This window comes from Emys orbicularis, chromosome 9 (assembly GCF_028017835.1).
Source record: "Emys orbicularis isolate rEmyOrb1 chromosome 9, rEmyOrb1.hap1, whole genome shotgun sequence".
NCBI lineage: Eukaryota > Metazoa > Chordata > Testudines > Emydidae > Emys > Emys orbicularis.
This window is the reverse complement of record NC_088691.1, coordinates 55890250-55913254: the sequence shown is the minus strand read 5'-3', so window position 1 is coordinate 55913254 and position 23005 is coordinate 55890250. Positions and strand designations below refer to the sequence as shown.

The following is a 23005-nucleotide window of genomic DNA, read 5'->3' as shown; positions in this document are numbered from 1 at the left end:
TTATTAGTGTCTTAGTATAGAGTTTGTTGGGGGTTTCCCCCTCCACTCCGGTTCCCAGAACCATGGTATGCTGCGGTCCCTGGGTTTCAAAAATTGTGTAGCCTGTGCCAAACGCATGCCAAAGAGTGACCCACACTCATCGTGTCTACGGTGCCTGGGGGAGACCCATCGGAAAGATCATTGTAAGATCTGCCGCGAGTTCCGTCTGAGAACTCTTAAGGAAAGGGAACAGTGGCTCAAGGTGATCCTCATGGAGGCAACTCTATGCCCCCACTCCGACCCAGGCTCAGGAGACCCGACCCCTAATGCATCATCCTCGGTGCTCGGCGCCGAGAAAGGACTCCTCCCGAGATGCTCGGCACCAACATGGTTCCACACAGGGCCCGCCTGATAGTAGGCACCGTTCCCACTCCCCGGTGCCTCAAAAGAAGACGACGATGGACGATCACTCTCCTCCAGCTAAGCCACGAGATGTGCAACTCCAGGTGGGCCACTCCTTCGGATCCCCTGCCAGGGCTGTGTCGACTCCTGCCCAAGTGTGGTAGTCAAGTCCGGCCCCGCCTCAATCGCTGGCGCCTACACAGCAGCTGCAGCTCCTGTCGATGCCGGAAGCGTACCAGGCTGCTCAGGACCTCCTCCATCTTATGGCACCATTCTCACCTGCCAGGGAGGAACCCTCAGCACCAGCAGACTCGTCCCATCCTCTGGTGCATTCAAAGGGGAAGCCGGCTATGATGTCAAGGCGCTCCCCCTCACCATGTCCCTCGGTGCCTACCTGCTCGGACAGAGAGCCTACCCACTCCCCGAGCTCTCGACGTTCGAGACATCAAGGATCAGCTCCTCCATGGTCTCAGTGTCAGAGGCCTCGGAGTCAGAGTCTGACTCCTATCGCTCTGGGAGGAGCAGAAGTCACAGATTGAGATCGAGGAGAGAACCCCAGGTGTGGCCTCCACAGTGGCAGAATCCACCTCAGTGGCCCTTCTAGACCCCCTGGGCTTTTCACCAAGGCCAGGGAGGAACCCAGGGTCCCCGTTCTGCGACGTCTTCCGTGGCCTCTGCCACCTTTGTTCCACCTTCCACTGCACATCTGCCCTCAGCACCTACGGTCCTGACGCCTCTGCCTCCAGCTCCGTCATCGACTCTGGCACAGTGCTCGGCTCCGACCTCGGCACCGCCCTTGACGCATCAACGCACCCGTCTCCCATGCCTGCACCGTTGTCAACCTCGATGCAGGCACCAGCACCGGGCCCCCCCCGCTTCCCGTGGCTCCTTTGAGCGTGCCGATGCAGCTCCCTCCCATAGTGCTGATGCCGGCACTGACACGTGCTTTGACGTCCACAGTCCCGGCACCGTCAACGGCACCACTACCTCCAACGCTGCCCCGAGAGTCACATGACCCCTCAGGGGCAGATGGTAGGGAACTTCCACTCCCAGTACATGCTTCCTCCTCTTCGTCACCAGATGAAGCATTGGTGGGGATGGCCGTAGCCCCTGCGTTAGAGAACAACAAAGTGCTACAGCAGTTGCTGCGTAGGGCTGCCCAGGGTCTGGGCATCAAGGCCGAGAAGGTAGTAGAGGAGGCTGATTCCATGATGGACATCCTAGCCAACAGACCATTGTAAGCAGGTATTTGTACAACACCTGTGCAGCAATGGCAAAGTTCATGGAGCTCGTCCCTTCGGATTCCCGGACTGAGTTCACAGCCTTGGTGGAGGAAGGGAAGCTAGTCTCCCGGGCTTCCCTGCAGGCTGCGTTAGATGCTGCAGATGCCGCCACTAGAGTGATGGTGACAGGGGTAGCTATGAGGCGGGGTGCTTGTCTCCAAGTTTCAGGGTTACCCTACAAGGTCCAGCAAACCATTCAGGACCTCCCATTTGAGGGTGAGACTCTGTTTTCAGAAAAGACAGACAAGCAGCTGTATAGCCTGAAAGACTCCTTGGGCCTGCACACCCCCATCATGCAGCAGAGACATTTCCGCCCACAACCTCCTCAAAGGTTCCAGCAGCAGAGCCGCCAGGACGGCTCTCGGAGGAGGAACAGGAGTGGCAGGAGGAGGCAACACCCTTCCTCGAGTCAAGGCTCTGGCCAGCCCAAACCGCCCTGCGGCCCTAAACCAGCCTTTTGAAGGTGCGGTCAAGGATGGCTCACCAGATCATGGACTGGATCTAACCCGCCTTACCTTTTCCTCCCGACTGTCCCCTTTTTACCGTGCATGGTCCCATATAACCTCGGACTGATGGGTGCTTCGCACAGTAGAGAGGGGATACTCCATCCAATTCTGTGCCCTCCCGCCCTTCCAGCCCCCCGCCCCCCATCGCTCTTCAGGGACCCTTCTCATGAGCAACTTCTCATTCAGGGGGTGCAGTCACTCCTATAACTAGGGGTGGTGGAGGAGGTTCCTCTGGAACACAGGGGCGTGGGTTTTTATTCCCAGTATTTCCTAATACCGAAAGCCGAAGGTGACCTCAGGCCTATCCTGGACCTGCGTGAGCTCAACAAGTTTGTGAAAAAACTCAGGTTTTGCATGGTCTCCTTGGCCTCCATCATCCCTTCACTAGATCCAGCAGACTGGTATGCTGCCCTCGACTTGAAGGACGCGTATTTTCACATCGCAATCACTCAGAACCACAGGAAGTTCCTCAGGTTTGTGGTCAATAGTTTCCACTACCAATTTACTGTCCTCCCATTCGGGCTGTCAGCAGCACCTCGAGTATTCACCAAGTGCATAGCAGTCGTCGCCGCCTTTCTGCGGAGACATCAGGTACAGGTGTTTCCGTACCTCGACGACGGGCTGATCAAAGGCCACTCCAGGACACAAGTGGAAACTCAGGTCGCGTTTATCAGAGCCACCTTTGAGAACCTGGGTTTGCTCCTAAACAAAGCAAAATTGACTCTGTCCCCCGTCCAGAGGATAGAATTCATAGGGGGCAGTACTGGACTCGACCCAAGCCCAGGCATTCCTCCCACAGGCGAGGTTTCAAGCCCTCAACGACATGATCCAGGGAGTCATGCAGTTTCCCACCACTACCGCGAGAAACTGCCTAAAGCTTCTCGGGCACATGGCGGCCTGTACGTACGTGGTACGACACGCCAGACTCAGGCTTCAGCTGCTCCAGTCTTGGCTAGCATCAGTCTATCGACCAGCCCTGGACAACTTGGACAGGATCATGACTCTGCCTCGCCCCATCCTCAATTCGCTCCGATGGTGGACCGATGCCCAGCAGGTGTGCTCAGGGATCCCCTTTGCTGCCACACAGCCATCCCTGTCGTTGGTGTCGGACGCGTCGGACTTGGCCTGGGGACCACAGGACTCAAGGCCTCTGGTCGCAAGCAGATCTGCTCCTCCACATCAATGTCATAGAGCTCAGAGCAGTGCGTCTAGCGTGTCAGACATTCCGCTCTTACCTAACCGGACAATATGCATCAGTCATGATGGACAATACGGCTGCAATGTTCTATATCAACAAACAGGGGGGTGCACGCTCCTCACCCCTGTGCCAGGAAGCCCTCATGCTATGGGACTTTGGTGTAGAACATTCAGTCCACCTGCAGGCGTCGTACCTCCCCTGGTTTCAGAACAAGCTGGCAGACTACCCTCAGCAGGTCGTTCCGCAGCCACGAGTGGTCCCTTCACCCGGATGTCGCAAATTCAGTCTTCCAAAGGTGGGGATTTCCCCTGATCGACCTCTTTGCCACGCGACACAACAGGAAGTGCCAGCAGTTCTGCTCCTTCCAGAATCACAGCCTGGGCTCCACTGCAGATGCGTTCCTGCTCCATTGGGGAGGGGCTCTCCTATGCGCCTTCCCGCCAATACTGCTCGTTCACAAGGTCCTGCTCAAAATCCACAGAGATCGTGCTCGGGTCATTCTGATAGCACCGGCCTGGCCCCATCAGCATTGGTACACATCCCTCCTAGACATGTCCGTGGGAGCCCCGATTACCTTGCCGCTCTTCCCGGACCTTTTCACACAGGGTCACGGACATCTCCAACACCCAAACCTGCAGTCGCTCCTTCTTACAGTGTGGAAGCTCCATGGTTGAATCCATCAGAGCTTTCCTGTTCAGACCAGGTTAGACAGGTCCTCCTTGGCAGTAGAAAACCCTCGAGGGCCACGTGCCTTGCCAAGTGGAAGAGATTTTCAATCTGGCTGGTGCAGTGCAACTCGCCCCCGACGCTAGCTTCAGTGCCGCACATTCTGGACTATCTTCTATATCTGAAGCAGGAGGGTCTCTTGTTGCCTTCTATAAGAGTGCACTTGACTGCCATCTCAGCATTCCACCCGGGCATACAGGGCCGCTCAGTTTTTGCTAACCCCATGGTCAGCCGCTTCCTAAAAGGGCTCGACGGGTTGTACCCCCATGTCCGCCAACCGGTTGCTGCCTGGGACCTCAACTTGGTCCTCTCTAGGCTCATGGGGCCACCCTTTGAGCCTTTAGCAACATCTCCCTACTCTACCTCTCCTACAAGGTCGCGTTCCTGGTGGCAATAGCCTCAGCCAGTAGGGTGTCTGAGTTCAGGGCCCTGACTTCAGACCCGCACTACACCGTGTTCTTTAAGGCCAAGGTTCAGCTCAGGCCCCACCCTGCTTTCCTCCCAAAGGTTGTCTCGCAGTTCCATATCAACCAGGACATTTTCCTCCCGGTTTTCTACCCTAAACCTCATTCTAACTCCACACCCTGGACATCCACAGAGTGCTGGCTTTCTACATCGAGAGAACAAAACCGTTCAGGAAGTCGGTCGAGCTCTTCATGGCAGTGGTGGACAGGATGAAAGGTCAGCTGGTTTTGGCCCGGCACATTTCATCATGGATTGTGGCTTGTATCCGTGAGTGCTACAACCTGGCAGGGGTTCCCGTGCCTCCGATCACAGCACACTCTACCAGGGCACAGGCTTCATCGACGGTGTTCCTGGCTCAAGCTCCTACCCAGGAAATCTGCAGAGCGGCGACATGGTCTTCCATACACACTTTCGCCACGCACTATGCAATCACCCGGCAGGCCAGAGACAATGCGGCCTTTGGAAGAGCAGTGCTCCAATCAGTGGATAGCTCCGACCCCACCTCCTAAACTTGGCTTGGGAGTCACCTGTTTGGAATGGACATGAAAAAGCACTCGAAGAAGAAAAAACGGTTACTCACCTCTCGTAACTGTTGTTCTTAGAGATGTGTTGTTCATGTCCATTCCAATACCCACCCTCCTTACCCCTCTGTCGAAGTAGTCAGCAAGAAGGAACTGAAGGGGTGGTGGATCAGCAGGGCTCTATAGTAGGCGCCATGGGAGCGCGACTCCAGGGGGTGCCGAGGCCGACCCAACAGATGCTGCTAGGGGAAACATCTTCTGGCCAACGTGCACGTACGTGCATGCGCACCAACTGATTGGAATGGACATGAACATCACATCTTGAAGAACAAGAGTTACGAGAGGTGAATAACAGTTTTTTCCTGATTCATTTAAAAATGTTGTCTAATTGTCCTTGTCCAGGATAATAATAATAATTTATTATTTTGTTATTATTTATTAACTTATTAATACAAGGTAGCACCACACATTAATTTCACTATACATTCTTTTTTTTAATCCAATAGATCAATGGTATCTATACCATTGTTCTAAACATGAGCAAAAGCCTAACTGATAAGTAATTACTACACCCAAACAGTAAGAAAACATTCATAAATATTTGATTAAGGTACTTAAAAAAGGGCTAAAACCAGGGGTGCTTCGACCTATGTTGGTCAGCTCCAGTTTGGTCAGGCAGGAGGTACACCGGACCCTCGCTAGAACACGCGTCTATATAGCGCAAATTCGCATACAACGCGGTCGCGGCCATGGATCCCAAATTTAATTACTTTAATTGCAATTCATTTTAATGCGGTCCCTGCGTTAACACGGTACCGTGCATAGATCCAAATCCCACATAATACACGAGGGTCCGGTGTATTAGCAATGAACCTTTTAAGAGTTCACCCTTTTATAGCCTTTAACAAACAAGTGATGTCATCGCCAGTTGCTAACGTAGCTAAAAAACAGTTTTTGGCTGGTTTTGAGATCACTATGAGTTCAGCACACACACTTCCTTATTATTAACAATCTCTGATCATTGGAGCCTCCTCTTCTTTCGGTCTTATCAGGTACCTTTCAGGTCCAGTTTTTCTAATTAATTCACATGCTTTCAAGGCCTTCCCACAACTGCTAACCAGGCCTGCACTTTACATGACCACTCCTACAGAAACATATTAAGTTAATTTAACCCTTTATCTTACTTAAACTACAAAACACACATTTTTCTTCATTCCTACAGTCCGTACCCCATTTGCGATGGATATTTTGTTTTAATGTTCAGTGCTTTACCAGTACTATCTCATTAATCCTACAGAGCCCAGACAGTCTTACATTTTGATACAGCAAAAGATATAAGCTGTATATCCTGACAGTATCTGAGAGTGCAGTTGGCTAACTGCCAAAGACACCAGTATTTTCTGGCTTTCTGATAATTGAAGCATTTTAGATGTTTAAGATGTAGTCACTTTTTCTCATGGTCTTCACAATTTCAGATAGTATCTGCAGTAACAATAGGTAGGTTTGAAATTACAGAGCAGAAATAACAAATCTTTGTCTCTGTTATCTAAATGGCAGGTTTCTGTGTGAAAAGTAGTGTGGCTAAAAATGTGGTCGCTTTCTCTGCCTCTTCCTTGGTATCCCCTAAGATGTCTAAAAGGACAAAAGAAAAGAATAAAGGACACAATCAAGCAGAGCTTTGCGTTTTTAGTTCCAGGAAGTGGAGCAGTTCTACACAAAAGCTTTTTCCGTCTTTGCAAATATCAAGGAAAAACCCTAACTCGTGCAAGCCCAAATAAGTTACTACTTCTCTGTTCACTTACAAACACCAACACTCTTCTACTCACTTTACCTTGTCGTAAGAAAAGAGCAGAGTGACAGTTTGTCATGGGATTCAAGTTGTCAGCAGTAATATAATTAAAGTAGGCTTGCTTCTGGGGGTCCCAGAGATCAAGAGGGTTACCTCATAGGTCTTCGTTAGGTTGAGGATAAAGATCTCATCACTCCATATCTCACTGTGACCATAGGGCTTGTCAGGTAGTGGTGTGCTTGAGGCATGCATATGTATTGTGACATCCTAACATCTTTTTATCATGTTGCAACACCCATAATTAAGTGCATGTTGCACATTCCCCCCTAGTGGCTGATCCACAGAACTTTGAGTCTCCAGCTTAGTTTCTCTTCTGAATTTCCAGCTAGAATCTTTAGCCTTTCGATCAAGTGGTGGTGGCTTATGCTTGTATCACTGAAAGCCCCAGATTAAAAACCCAAGTGGCAGCCCAGTGGCACTGGTTACGGTCACACCCAATGTGTCTCACTAAGGCCTGGTCTACACTACGTGTCTAGGTCGACTTTAGCAGCGTTAATTTGAATTAAGCCTGGACACGTTCACACGACGAAGCCCTTTCTTTCGACTTAAAGGGCCCTTTAAACCGGTTTCTTTACTCCACCTCCGACGAGGGGATTAGCGATAAAATCGGCCTTAGGGGGTCGGAATTGGGGTAGTGTGGACGGAATTCGACGTTATTGGCCTCCGGGAGCTATCCCACAGTGCTTCATTGTGACCGCTCTGGACAGCACTCTCAGATGCACTGGCCAGGTAGACAGGAAAAGCCCCGCGAACGTTTGAATTTCATTTCCTGTTTGCTCAGCGTGGACAGCACAGGTGACCACGCAGAGCTCATCAGTACAGGTAACCGTGATGGAGTCCCAGGATCGCAAAAGAGCTCCATCATGGACAGAACGGGAGGTACGGGATCTACTCGCCATATGGAGAGATGAATCAGTGCTAGCTGAACTCCGAAGCAGTAAACGAAATGGCAAAATATTAGAAAAGGTCTCCAAGGCCATGAAGGACAGAGGCCATAACAGGGACGCACAGCAGTGCCGCGTGAAAATTAAGGAGCTACGGCAAGCCTACCACAAAGCCAGAGAAGCAAACGGAAGGTCCGGGGCAGAGCCGCAAACATGCCGCTTCTACGTGGAGCTGCATGCCATTCTAGGGGGTGCAGCCACCACTCCCCCAACCGTGTGCTATGACTCCCTCACTGGAGAAACACACAGGGAAGCGGGTTCGGGGTACGAGGAAGATGAGGATGGAGATAATGTAGATAGCTCACAGCAGCAAGGAAGCAGAGAAACCGGTTTCCCCAACAGCCAGGTTATGTTTATCACCCTGGACCTGGAACCAGTAACCCCCGAACTCACCCAAGGCGTGCTCCCAGACCCTGAGGGCACACAGGGGACCTCTGGTGAGTGTACCTTTGTAAATATTACACATGGTTTAAAAGCAAGCGTGTTTAATGATTAATGATTAATTTGCCCTGGCAATCGTGGCCAGTACAGCTACTGGAAAAGTCTGTTAACGTGTATGGGGATGGAGCGGAAATCCTCCAGGGACATCTCCAGAAAACTCTCCTGGATGTACTCCCAAAGCCTTTGCAAAAGGTTTCTGGGGAGGGCTGCCTTATCCCGTCCGCCATGGTAGGACACTTTACCACGCCAGGCCAGTAGCACGTAGTCTGGAATCATTGCATAACAAAGCATGGCAGCGTATGGTCCCGGTGTTTGCTGGCAGACAACATCCATTCCTTATCGCTCTTTGTTATCCTCAGGAGAGTGATATCATTCATGGTCACCTGGTTGAAATGGGGCGATTTTATTAAGGGGATATTCATAGGTGCCCGTTCCTGCTCTGCTGAACAGAAATATTCCCCGCTGTTAGCCACGTGGGGGGGGGGAGGGGTGAAGTGATCATCCCAGAGAATTGGGTGTGGGGGGGAGGGGAGTTAGTTGGGTTTGTGCTGCATGTTAACCCTGAAACCGCAGCCCCTCCTTTTACATTGCAAACCCATTTCAAATGGCCAACCCAACGGGTGCTTGGTATGGGAAATGAGAGCGCTACTGTTTGAAACCATTCCCACATGTTAAGAAGGTTAAAAAAGCCAAAAGACTGTGTCTTACCATGGCTGCCTGCAAGCCGAAATCTGTGTCCTGGCACTGCGTGAGTGATCTCTCACACCAAACCGGCAGGCCCTCAATATAAGAGGAAAAATGCGACCTTGTAACGAAAGCACATGTGTTGTGTAATGTGAACAGCAAAATTTAATGTGAAAGAGTGTACCCATTGTTCTCTAAAATGTGTCTTTTTTAACCACCTCTCCCTTCTCCACCACCAGCTGCAAATGTTTCTCCTTCACAGAGGCTAGTGAAGATTAGAAAGAGAAAAAGGAGGACGCGGGATGACATATTCACAGAGCTCCAGATGTCCTCCCACGCTGACAGAGCACAGCAGAATGCGTGGAGGCAGTCAATGACTGATTACAGAAAAGCACAATATGAACGAGAGGAGAGGTGGCGTGCTGAATCGCAGGATGAACAGAGCAAGTTGCGGGCTGAAGATGATAGGTGGTGTCAGCTTGCAGACAGAAGGCAAAAGTCGATGCTCCGGCTGCTGGAGCATCAAACTGATATGCTCCAGCGTATGGTTGAGCTGCAGGAAAGGCAGCAGGAGCAGAGACCGCCGCTACAGCCCCTGTGTAACCAACAGCCCTCCTCCCCAAGTTCCATAGCCTCCTCACCGAGACGCCCAAGAACACGGTGGGGGGGCCTCCGGCCACCCAGTCACTCCACCCCAGATGATTGCCCTAGCATCAGAAGGCTGGCCTTCAATAAGAGTTAAAGTTTTAAACTGCAGTGTGTCCTTTTCCTTCCCTCCTCCCCCACCCATCCCGGGCTACCTTGGCAATTATCCCCCTAGTTGTGTGATGAATTAATAAAGAATGCATGAATGTGAAGTAACAATGACTTTATTGCCTCTGCAAGCGGTGCTCAAAGGGGGGAGGGGAGGGTGGGGTGGTTGGCTTACAGGGAAGTAGAGTGAACCGGGTGGGGGGGGGCGGAGGGTTCATCAAGGAGAAACAAACAGAAGTTTCACACCGTGGCCTGGCCAGTCACAAAACTCGTTTTCAAAGCTTCTCTGATGCGCACCGCGCCCTGCTGTGCTGCTCTAACCGACCTGGTGTCTGGCTGCGCGTAATCAGCGGCCAGGCGATTTACCTCAACCTCCCACCCCGCCATAAATGTCTCCCCCTTACTCTCACAGATATTGTGGAGCGCACAGCAAGCAGCAATAACAATGGGGATATTCTTTTCGCTAAGGTCTGAGCGAGTCAGTAAGCTGCGCCAGCGCGCTTTTAAACGTCCAAATGCACATTACACCACCATTCGGCACTCGCTCAGCCTGTAGTTGAACAGGTCCTGACTCCTGTCCAGGCTGCCTGTGTACGGCTTCATGAGCCATGGCATTAAGGGGTAGGCTGGGTCCCCAAGGATCACGATAGGCATTTCAACATCCCCAACGGTTATTTTCTGGTCCGGGGAGAAAGTCCCTTCCTCCAGCTTTCGAAACAGAGCAGAGTGCCTGAAGACGCGAGCATCATGTACCTTTCCCGGCCATCCCACGTTGATGTTGGTGAAACGTCCCTTGTGATCCACCAGGGCTTGCAGCAGCATTAAAAAGTACCCCTTGCGGTTTATGTACTCGGTGGCTTGGTGCTCCGGTGCCAAGATAGGGATATGGGTTCCGTCTATGGCCCCACCACAGTTTGGGAATCCCATTGCAGCAAAGCCATCCACTATGGCCTGCACGTTTCCCAGAGTCACTACTCTTGATATCACCAGGTCTTTCATTGCCCTGGCAACTTGGATCACAGCAGCCCCCACAGTAGATTTGCCCACTCCAAATTGATTCCCGACTGACCGGTAGCTGTCTGGCGTTGCAAGCTTCCACAGGGCTATCGCCACTCGCTTCTCAACTGTGAGGGCTGCTCTCATCCTGGTATTCTGGCGCTTCAGGGCAGGGGAAAGCAAGTCACAAAGTTCCATGAAAGTGCCCTTACGCATGCGAAAGTTTCGCAGCCACTGGGAATCGTCCCACACCTGCAGCACGATGCGGTCCCACCAGTCTGTGCTTGTTTCCCGGGCCCAGAATCGGCGTTCCACGGCATGAACCTGCCCCAGGAACACCATGATTTCCACATTGCTGGGGCCTGTGCCTTGTGAGAGGTCTATGTCCATGTCAATTTCCTCATCACTCTCGTCGCCGCGCTGCAATCGCCTCCTCGGCTGGTCCTGGTTTTGCTTTGGCATGTCCTGGCTCTGCATATACTCCAGGACAATGTGCGTGGTGTTCATAGTGCTCATAATTGCCGCGGTGATCTGAGCGGGCTCCATGATCCCAGTGCTAGCTATGGCGTCTGGTCTGAAAAAAGGCGCGAAACTAGTATCTGACTGAGGGAGGGAGGGGCGAGTGACGACATGGCGTACAGGTACAGGGAATTAAAATCAACAAAGGTGGCTGTGCATCAGGGAGAAACACAAACAACTGTCACACAGAATGGCCCCCCCCAAAGATTGAACTCAAAACCCTGGGTTTAGCAGGCCGTTGATTTCACGGCGGGAGGGGGAAGCTAATGAATACAGAACAAATCTATTTTTTACATCTTAAGACGACGGTGCAGCATGACTGATAGCCCTCGGCATCTTCTGGGTGCTTGGCAGAAAATACTGGGCGCTTGGGAGTTAGTGTACTAAGACTGATAGCCACTGCAGTATGACGACGATGGATACCAGTCGTAATATACTATCTACAGCCAAAAGGCAAGGGGCTGCTGCTGTGTAGCAATGTAGCCCCACGTCTGCCAGCACCCAGATCGCCCTCGGCCTCTTCTGGGTGCTTAGCAGAAAATACTGGGCGCTTGGCAGAAAATAGCATACTACGACTGATAGCCATCATTGTCAAGACAGTTCGATAGGACTGAGCATGTCTGCCCAGGTGCCCATGATTGACAGCCACTGCAGTACGATGACGACGGTTACCAGTCGTAATAAACCATCTACTGCCAAAAGGCAAAAGGCAAGGGCTGGTGCAATGCAGCCCTACGGCTGCCAGCCCCACGGCTGCCAGCACCCAGATCGCCGATGAAGGCTACCAGTCATGCTGCACCGTCTACCGCCAAAAGGCAGTTAGCTGCTGCTGCTGTGTAGCAATGCAGTCCCACGTCTGCCAGCACCCAGATGACATATGGTGACGGTGAGCTGAGCTGAGCGGGCTCCATGCTTGCCGTGGTATGTTGTCTGCACAGGTAACCCAGATAAAAAGGCGCAAATCTATTGTCTGCCGTTGCTCTGACGGAGGGGGAGGGGCCTGACGACATGTACCCAGAACCCCCCGCGACACTGTTTTGCATCATTCGGGCATTGGGATCTCAACCCAGAATTCCAATGGGCGGCGGAGACTGCGGGAACTGTGGGATAGCTACCCATAGTGCAATGCTCCGGAAGTCGACGCTAGCCTCGGTACTGTGGACGCGGTCCGCCGACTAGAGCACTTAGAGCATTTTATGTGGGGACACACACAATCGGCTGTATACAACCGATTTCTATAAAACCGGCTTCTATAAATTCGACCTAATTTCGTAGTGTAGACATACCCTAAGTCTCCACACCCTGTCATCTGTGTTGCAGCTGGAGCATGTGCCTGTCCCATGACAATCACACACAAACAGGGCAGTTCTAAACATTAAGTTCTTCAGGTTTCATTGGCACATTAGCATCTCTTACTGAAATGATGCTTTCCATGCCATCCCAGTGATCATGGGCAAACCAGTAGCCTACGCTGTCCAGCTTTGGGCTTTCAGTTTGTTCCTCATCTCCTGGGAGCACTGTGGAAGCAGCATGCCCAGCTTCTGGAGGAGAGTTCATTGACTTAATTTCTGTCACCAACATTCTCATCCCTTCCTTTACTCCTCTCCTTAACCTCTCACTCCTCTGGCTCTTCCCCTCACAATACAAGCATGCTTTAGACCAGCATTTCTCAAATTCGGCCACCAGGGGCTTTTCTTGTGGCCACAGTCTCCTGGACAGTGATGGGGGAGGGGGACAAAGCAGTGGCCCCTCCCCCAAGGCTGCCAGCAGGGGTTGGGTCCTGCCCCCCTCTGGAGAGACAATTGCTGGAGTAGCAGGCTGCTAGTGAGTTCCCCACCTTCCTTGATGTCCCATCCATTCATCCCCGGCCCTCACTGCCTCCCCTGCCCCCCCCCATTCTCCCCATTGCCTCTGGCCCCCACTGCCTCCCTACCCACCTCTCCATCCAGGGCTTGCTTAGCCCTGACAAGCCCAGGGACAAATTAAGTCTGCTGCTGTGAAAAGTGATATTTTTATGTGTTGTTAATATCACTTTTCACACCAGCAGACTTACTAGCCAGCAAGTCTTTTTAAAAAAAAAAAAAAAAAAGCAACCATAAACAACAATAAAAAGAGACAAGACAATCACCTTATTTTTGTTTCTATTCTGTTTAGGTCCAGTAAAGAATAGAGACAACTGTACATTATTTTTATTATTGAGTCTGCAAAAAATCCTAACATAAATAAATTGGAATGATTTGGGCAGGTATATGTGCATATTTATTTTTGTCTTTCCTAAACTTAATTAGGAATTTTAGTTAAAATTGTAACAGCAGCCACCAGCAAGAGTTGGTGGCTGCACACTGAGGTCACCAAAAAATTTGTCCTGAGAACCCCTGCTTTAGACTCCTATCTCAAGGGGGAAAAAAACACACCACCGTTGGCCCTATTTGCCTCTCCAACTATCGCCTCCCTCCCTTTTCCCTTTCATCTCTAGGCTCATTGAACATGCTGTTCACAATCGCTGTCTGGAGTTCCTCTCTTCCAATTCCATCCTAGACTCTCTTTACTCCAACTTCTGCCTCTTGCACTCCACTGAAACTGCTCTTGTCAATGTCTTGACCTCTTCCTAGCCAAAGCGCAGACTCAGTACTCCATCCTCATCCTCCTTGACCTGTCAGCTGCCTCTGATACCATTGATCATGCTTTTCTTGAAGTCTTGTCCTTCCTTGGCTTCACCCTCTGTCGTCACCTAGTTATCCTCCTACCTTTCTAATTACCCCTTCAGCATGTCCCTCAGAGGATCCTCCTTATCCACCAATCAGCTTTCTGTGGGGTTTGCTGAGGGCTCCTGCCTGGATCCCTTCTCTTTTTCCTGTGCACCTTATCTCTGGGTAATCTCATCCACAAACATACATTCAACTACCATCTCTGTGCTGATTATTCACAGATCTACCTCTCTATTCCATACCTGTTTCCTTCTGTCCAAACTAAAATCTCAGCCTCTCGTGTCTCTGACATCTCGTGGATGTCTTGCCATCAGTGCAAGGTCAATGGCTAAAACAGAGCTCCTAATCTTTTCCCCCAAGTCCTCCATGCTACCTCCTTTTTCGATCACTGGGGACACCACCACCATCCTGCCTGTCACTCAAGCCTGTAACTTGGGTGTTATCTTTGACTCAGACTGCTCTCTACATCCTCACATCCAGGCTGTCTAATCTTTTCTAATTTCTGCATAACATGTCTAAGATAGGGCCTTTTCTATCCATCCACACTGCTAAAGCTCTCATCATCTTGCATCTCTATTACTGCAACATTCTTACCAATAGAAGATATTACCTTACCCACCTTGTCTCTCTAATATCCTGGGACCAACACGGCTACAGCAACACTGCAAACTGTTCAGATCCATGCAGAATGTTGCTGTAAAGATCATTTTCCTAAGCTGTCACTATGATCATGTCACCATTTTTGCATCCCTTCACTGGCTCCCCCTTCTCTCTACTGCATCAAATACTGCTTGTATTAACTTTCAAGATCCTTCCTGTTCTGCCCCACCCTATCAAAATATTGACGCTTGCCTCCGACTGGCCAGTGAAGTCAGCCTCCACTGCCCACTTGTTAATTTTCAAACAGGGACCTGTGTGCTTTCTCCCATGCTGCCCCTTACGCTTGGGAGGTGCTCCACGTAAACATCCACAAAGCTAGCTTGTTATCCTTCTTCAAATCTCTCCTCAGAACTCAAGTCCTTTACCTCAGAGCCTACAGAAAACTTGTCAGTGGTTAAGCCACTGATGTGCAGAAACCAATGCCAATCATGCTGACTCCTTGTGCTCCTTATCTGTATTTCGCCCAGTAGGTCTCTCTTGTCTGCAGTTTCTAGGTTGAAGAGGCTGTAACAATGTGGTTGTACTTGGAGTCACCAAGCCCCTCTACTAGTTCGAAGGGGATGGAGACAGACTAGATCTCTCCAGCTGGGGATTCCCTCACCACAGGTGGGCAGAGAGCGCTTCATCTCTGGCTCCATGCTGCCCACATTTTGCAGCCCCGGGCATAGAAGTGCACTGCACTACAGCAACTCCTAGCTGGGGCATGGTCCCTTGGGAGCCATCACCAGCCAACTGCTGTAATCTATATCAAGGCCATTCCAGAATCAGGGATTCTCAACCAGCTCCATTGCAGCCTCCTGCCTCCCACCCCAGCAGAGGCAGGATACAGACTTGAAAGTGTAAGGATTCCAGGCTAGGGTGTGGTGGAATTGTAAACCAAGGACTTAATCAGGCCTCGCCTCACCTCCCCCTTCTGATTATCATACACCCATTGTTCCTGAATGGACTGACTGACTGCCTCTGCAAGTGGCACTTTGGAATAGCATGATACCCTTTGAAACACTGCTAGTTGATATGGTGACAATCTTTGTGGAAGGTACGGCTCCTGGAAGCAGTACCTCTGTGGGTTCATAATCATGCCACAAGATCTAAGTACCCCTACTCATATCTACTGTATGTTGCTGCTCTACTCTGGCTCTAGCTGGTGATGAGTTGTGCAGCTGTGGAATCAAGGATAATTGCAGGTTTAGCATAGCGGTGCTAGAGGAAAAACATACAAAAAACATACTACAGAAAATAGCCTCGCCTTGATGGTGACCTCGCCTTGATGGGCACCATCACCAGAGCAGGAAATGGGGAGCCTGGAATTGAAAATATGGAACAGAGAATTTGTTTTTCCTTCTTTTTGCAAAATCAGCCAGACCTTTTAAACCCACCACTGACTCAACTAGCACTCTGTTCTGGATCATTTCTAGGCTGCAAAACCCTTTCTAAATAGGAACATCTATGTTGTTGGGTTCACATGGAGGTGCTAAGTGGGCAGTAATTGGCTGTCCAGCCAGCCCATGGCATTTGAGGCAGAAATTACATTTCAGTGTGAAACTAGATGTTTAACCTCTGTGCACCAACACAGGTCTCAGACTTGCTAAGAGAGACTCCCTGTCACAATGAAAAACATTCCTTTAGTTATATGGTTAAAAAAGGAAAAGGCCCCACATCACTTGTTTCGAAGACAAAAGGAAAAGTTGCCTGCAATATTTCAACTCATCAACCCTGAGAACAATCTGATAGTTACATACAGACAAGTGAAGAAATGGCAAAATGGATGCAATTATGTTACATTTTCTTGTCTTTGAATGACTGAGAGGAGTGTATGATCAGATTTCCTTATTATCCTTTCTTTTCCTCTACAAGTGGCATAGGTAATTAGTAGGCTTGGTAGAATTCTTTTTTTTTATAATTTTGAAGATATTATTTTTAAGCATTCTTTCAGTTCTTATCAAATAAAATTTTCACAACTTGTGCACAATTATGGGTTTTAAGTATTTTTTCTACTTTTATTGATTTAAATTTTCAGTCCTGGGAAATTATGGGGGAGGGGTCAGATAATGGGAGAAGGTCAGACAGTAATTATTTAATGACAGTAGATGTTGAAATTCAAAAAGCTAAAGCTTTATAACTGTTAAACAGAAATTATCAACATCCCATCAAAATATACAAAGTAAATAGCCTTAAATCAAATTCTGCTAAGTTCTTAAGGAGCATTTTTCTTTGTAAATTTCAGTTAAGGATGGAAATTGTGGTGAAATTGAAATTTACTAATTAAAAAACTAATTTTTCCAAGGCTAGCCATTACTGAAGAGAAACACCACTACATAACATGTCTATCTAGAGTAGATGTGTAAACCCTACTTTTTTAGGGTCTCTTTATTTCTAAATTTACCTTGATCATAAAATATTCTGTAATGTGTGCAGCAAATTAAATCTGTTGGTTCCTTGACCAACAGTTATTGACAGTAACATTTTACAGTGTGTATAGTTACATTTTGAACATGAAGGACAAAGGAAATGAGTCAGGAATATTATATCATCAATTTCAGTTTGTCACCAAATTATAAAACAACACTTTGGCATGAGTGATCTATTATAGGTCTTAATCTGCAGTGTTAGGGTATGTCTACACTGGAAACTTCAAAGTGCTGCCATGAGAACTCTCCCGCGGCAGCGCTTTGAAGTGCGAGTGTGGTCGCGCGCGAGCGCTGCAGAGAGCTCTCCCAGTCCTCCTGGTAATCCACCTCCACGAGGGGATTAGTTCCGAGTGCTGGGAGCACGGCTCTGAGTGCTCGGAGCCTGTCTACACTAGCGCTTTAAAGTGCTCAGACTTGCTGCACTCAGGAGGGTGATTTTTCACCCCCCTGAGCCAGCAAGTTAGAGCGCTATAAAATGTAAGTGTAGACAAGCCCTTAGAATTCATCAAGGAACTGAATCAGTCTCTTGAAGGCAGGTTTGTTCAAAATTCAGACCTCTTCACCAGCTTAACGTGGTTCTTCAGACAGCAATACTATACATATAGGATTTCACACCTCTTTCAACCAGCGATTGCATTGTGCTTGTAGGCAGCAATTCATCCCTAGCTGTTCATCACGGAGCAAGTTGAAATGAATAAGCTGTCTGAGTGTGATAGTGGCAGCTCTTATGTGCATACAGACATCCTGCCCTGTCTCTGCTTTGCTCAGAGCAGGTGTGGAGCAAAGTAAATATAAAAGCACACAATAACAAAACATAATGGGAGACAGGAGAACAGATGAAAGAGAAAAGGAAAATAAATCTTACAAAGGGTTCAGGAAAAACAGTAAGAGGAGAAGATAGGAAAAGATTGTAAAAGAGACAAAAGGACACAGGGTAAAAGAAATTTAGACATTTATGATTGTGATGGAGGCAGGTATAGTGTAGTGTTCAGGAGGCTGCCATGTTGGCACAAGTTATACAGTGGGTAATAGAATACAGTCAACAGTAGAGGGCATTGTACTAACATAATACAACATTGCATTCCGTCTCCTTGAAATGCCACAGCAGCTAGAGGCATCAGTCTGCCTGCCCTATTAGCATCAGGAATAGTTCTCCAGTGTTGGGTAGTGCTGTGCGCATGAGTGATACCTGCCCTCCAGCTGCTCCTCAGTAGTTAGTGCCCCAGCCTCTGACCAAATGGAATTCTTTCTTCCCAAGGTAGTTTTTGGGCCTTTTCCAGGCTTAATTGCTAGAGGGTGCTGAGGCCTTCTCTCCTCCCCTCATTGGGTAGTAGTTCAAAACCAAGTTAGAGGCCGAGGAGACATGTCCTCAGGAAAAATGGCAACTCTGTCCTGCAGCACACTTTCTCCAGCAGGCATCTGGCCTTCATGCTCCTTGGGAGAAAGGGAAGGGTTGGCCTCCAAGAGGATGTTACAGGAGTAGCTAGGTGTATCTGGGCAGGTGAGGTTCCTACACTTTGAGGTGATGAGAGTTATGGGACCTTCCCTGTATTGCTGCCCGTGGCAAGCCTAGACATCCAACAACGGCTAGCCTGAGCCAAGCCTAATCTGTTCTAATATAACACAAACTAATAGGCTATTCATTAAAATCAGATTGTGTGTCCTAGTTGGTGCCCAGCTTTTCGTGAATATTGGCTTTAATACAGTAGTTACTGACTTGCTGCTTTAACATAAAGAATTGCTTAAGTATTTTCATTTTGGAACGATTGTAGTCCTGTGGTTAGAACAGGAGACTGGGAGCCCCCAGGTTCTTTTCCCAGCACAGCCACTGACCTGCTGTATGACTGTGGGCAGGTTACAACCTCTATGCCCTGGGTTACATGCATGTGAAGTGTCAGTGTGTCCCATGCTTACACTCAGTGGTGTTTTGAAATTTAAGGTTTGCAAAGCATTTGAAGGTGCCGTCTAAGCATAAAATAACTTTGGAAATAATCACTTAAGTATATTTAACATCCTAACTTATTTTGTATTTAACATATTGTGATGTGGAGTGCGTAAGGCTCTGATTCAGGAAGATGCACTCACAACTTCTGCAATATACCTTTGTATAACCGTCACTAAAAATGCACAACCACAAAGAGTCAAGTGTCGGTGCTTGGTATTGTCAGGGTAATACACTAGGACTGAAATTCTGGCTCCATTGAAGTCAATGGCAAAACTCCCATCAACTTCATTCCTTCAGAGGTAATATTAGTTCTCTTTTTGTCATTTGTTTTGAGCCACTGCTGTGACTCCTGTTTTCCTACCCAAAGAGATTCAAGGTAAGTTCATATTAAGGTGACTCAGTAAATAAACAAATGACTCTATATAAACAAAATCCTGCATAAAAATATTTTTGCACATTTGAGAACATAGTGAAAATATTTTAGCATGAATATTTTATATATTGTTATGTAAAAGTAAATTCCAGAAACTAGCAGCTAACTGGAATCCTCATTAATGCTGATCTGGCATCATTAGCTCTCAATAGATCATATTGTTAATCTGATTGTTTTGGAATACAAAATAGAAACATTGTAATATTCTAACCAACCAAGAGTACAATAATTCTGGACCAGCTATCCCCCTGCCTCTTACCAGATTATTAATTTAATTAATATCTGTAAAGCACTTTAGAAATAAGAATTAAGCACAGTGTAGTGCTAAGTACATATTAATTACAATGGTTTATGATGGCACCATAACCCCTTAGTATATTTAGAGCTTTGTGTTGTGTGGTTCAGTCTTTATTACTCTTTTTACATAGAAAAGTGACGTAAAGCAAAACAAGCATGTTCCCTTTTTTAACAAGGTACCAAACTGTAGCCTGGGTGCTCAGATCCCATGATAGTGAGCCAGTGTAAATACCTAGCTAAATAGATTTAAATTTTGGTTATTTAATTTTATGTCTCTAACTTTTTGTAACCTTGTAACTTTGTTTCTTAGTCAAGTTCAGAGTCCCTGTTGGATTCCCAGCAAATCCAGGCTTTTGACCAACTCTGTCGACTCTATCGAGGAACCTCCAGGGTAAAGTATCTTCATCTCTTCTTTTTAATTGGTGAATCGAATTGTACACAACTCTGTGCCATCAGTTGGAGACAGCAGTCTGGATGCCGACTCTTCCCAAGAGCTTCTTTCAATGTTGCTGCAATATGGAAAGAAGGTTTATTAAATCAAATTCTGATCTTTTTGGAGCTTATGTAGGCAGGGTCTTCCACTCTTGAGAGAGAGGCAAACTTTCCCACAGACTGCTATCACCTTCAAATCTATTCTGCATTTAAGTGCCCTCACCCTGTTTTCAAACTTACCAAAATTCAAATACACAAATTACCACAATAAAAAATATTAACATCTAAACTCACTTCAAAACAGTGTTTTGCCATATAAAATCCTTCTGACAATTGCAATTATTCCAGGGTCCTTGCACTAATTTAAGAGGGTATCGTGTGTGTGTGTACACGCACAAAATATAGGCACAGCTCACCCCGCTAGATTGCGTTCTGTCTTTCACATACTTCTTGCGGGGAGGGGCTATCCATCTAAAATGAGGTACATTGCAGAGAGGGTGAAGGTGAGACACCCTCCCCCTCTCTCTCTCCCCCCCCCTCCCCCCGCTTGATCAGTGCTTAGGAACATAGGATTACCATACAGCAATAGTCCTGTTCTGGATCCTGTTCTGGACAGTGGCCAATGTCACATGGCTCAGAGGAAAGGTATAAAATCTTCAAAACAAGTGTCAGTGAGCAATACTACCCAACAGAGAGACTCCTTTCTGCCTCCAGCTAGTGATCAGCTCATACTGTGAATCAGGAGGGTGAAAATCCCTTGTAACTTTGTCCTTGCTGTCATAGCTGCCATTGCTGTTCTCATTGTGAGCACTTTCTCTGTAGTTAAGGGTTCAGCCAGGGTTTCATACTAATCTGTTTGGCCTCAGTAATATCCTGCTGCAATGAGTTTCACAGCTAACCTTACAGTGGGTGAGAATGTATCCCCTTTGTCTTAAACTTGTATCATTGTTACTTGAATATCTTGTAAAAGGAAGGGGAGAGGTGGAGGGATCCCATACTGTCCATGCGCGCACGCACACACACCCTTTAAAAATAAATGCTTCCCTAAAGATTGCTCAGGCCTTTGTGTATTTAGTGGTGTATTTCTTTTGTCTTGCAGTTAGCTCTCCTGACAGAATTGTCTCGAACTCGTGGTGGTGAAAAACATGGGCTCCTCAATGTCTCTCAGGGTGACCCTGCACTGAACAGTGTCTTCCAGAACGAGAATTTCCAGCTGCATCTCGCTCCCCCTCCACTGACAGAAGAGTAGCCCTTCCCTTGCCAGACCATGGGTGCAGTCCTTCCATGGTTGCATAAGAACATTCTGGGGAGGCTCCTACCATCGATCCCGGGGGGTGAGTTTGTTGGCTATGGGACCTGCCCTACTAGGCTGGATTTGCTGCCCATTGCCATCATATCCTTCCCAGAATCCTTTGTAACATGTCACTTTGTGTCAGATAGTTTTGCTGGGTTTGTAACCAGGTGGAATCTGTAGTAGTCTCTCTGCTGGCTTATTTTCCTCTGTTTCTTCTAACAAAACAGAAGGAACATCACAGAGATCACTGTCAGAGTTCTTGTCCAGTGGGATGCACTGAAAGCTATAAATTATGATGTCAACTCCATGTACTTCACTCGAGCCAAACACAGGAAGTTGAGGCAGCTGTACTAACCCCAGGGCGACTGTGTCTGCAGCCAAAGCTTATCCAAATAATTGGAACCTATAATATGTTCATTTTTATTCCTTAGATAGATTGACCAAGGGAATATAGAACATGTCACATATCCAAACTCAGCATTTCTCAAAATGCCTCCTCAACATTATAAGGGAAATAGGTAATTTATTTGAGTTTAAATTTAGTATCAGTAAAAATAATCTTTTAGACAAATCCCTAACCCCCTCAGGATCTCCTGGATTATAAGCAAAGTGGGTGGTATGACTGCATGAAACGCACTCAGCCCTTGAAAGGAGCTGAAACTGCAAAAGAGCATATATTTGTGAGTAAATGAACTTGTGTGCAATGCTTCTGTGAAACTACATTCTCTAATAAAAATGCCCTGCCTTTAAACCCTGCAGTCCTGGTAAATTCTGTATTTAAACTGTGCTCTAGGAGCTGGTGGAGGGGTTACTGTGATAGATGCAGCTCTGTGAGAGAGTTCCTCTTCTCCTAACTACCATTAATCAGGAATTCTAGTGGCAAGAGAAACGTAGGAATTTACCATTCAGCAAACTTGGCAGCCACGAACCACTAAGTCAAGCTTATGCGTATGAGCTAGTAGCTGTTCTAGTGGGTTCCACAAACATTTTTCTGTTTCCAATTGGGTGGAAGGAAATATAAAGTAAATGCATATGGCCATTCTGATGGGATCCCTGGGTTGCAGCCTGGGACTGTGGGACCACTGTGCCCCCCTAACTCTCCTGCCTGGTCTGTCTCTCTCAATGCTTTGCTAGTGAGAAGCAGCAAACCCCTCCAGGCACTGTTACCACTCAGCACAACTGCATGTGGAGCCCCACACCCAGCTATATTGCATGAATGCTCCCAGAGCCACTTATAAATCACACAGCAAAAGGCACCAGCCGAATCCCCCCAGCTCACAGCCTTGTACCTCAGGAATATACCGTCCTGCACTGCTCAAGACAAGCAGTGCAAATTTATTAATTGGTTCACCACTTCATCAATGGAAAGTGGATATATACCAGCCTTTGTAAACCTGAGCAGATTTACCAAACACTTCAAGCAAGCTCACTGGTAAAGATAAACAGTTAAATAAATGTATTGACTACAAAAGATAGATTTTAAGTGATAAGTCATAAGCAAAAAGTCAGAGTGGTTACCAAAAGAAAAGAAAATATAGGCACGCAGTCTAAACTCTCAACCC

General features: G+C 47.9%; 1 protein-coding gene across 1 annotated transcript in view; it reads left to right on the top strand.

Moving 5' to 3' along the window:
- Nucleotides 1–22168, top strand: part of VPS8 (VPS8 subunit of CORVET complex) — a 196342-nt gene extending 174174 nt beyond the window's left edge. The window contains exons 25-26 of the mRNA XM_065410354.1: nucleotides 20028–20108; nucleotides 21249–22168. Of these exons, the coding sequence (XP_065266426.1) occupies nucleotides 20028–20108; nucleotides 21249–21398 (231 nt within the window). The 3' untranslated portion in view covers nucleotides 21399–22168. The remainder of the gene's footprint in view (nucleotides 1–20027; nucleotides 20109–21248) is intronic.
- The last annotated feature ends 837 nt before the right edge of the window (nucleotides 22169–23005 follow it).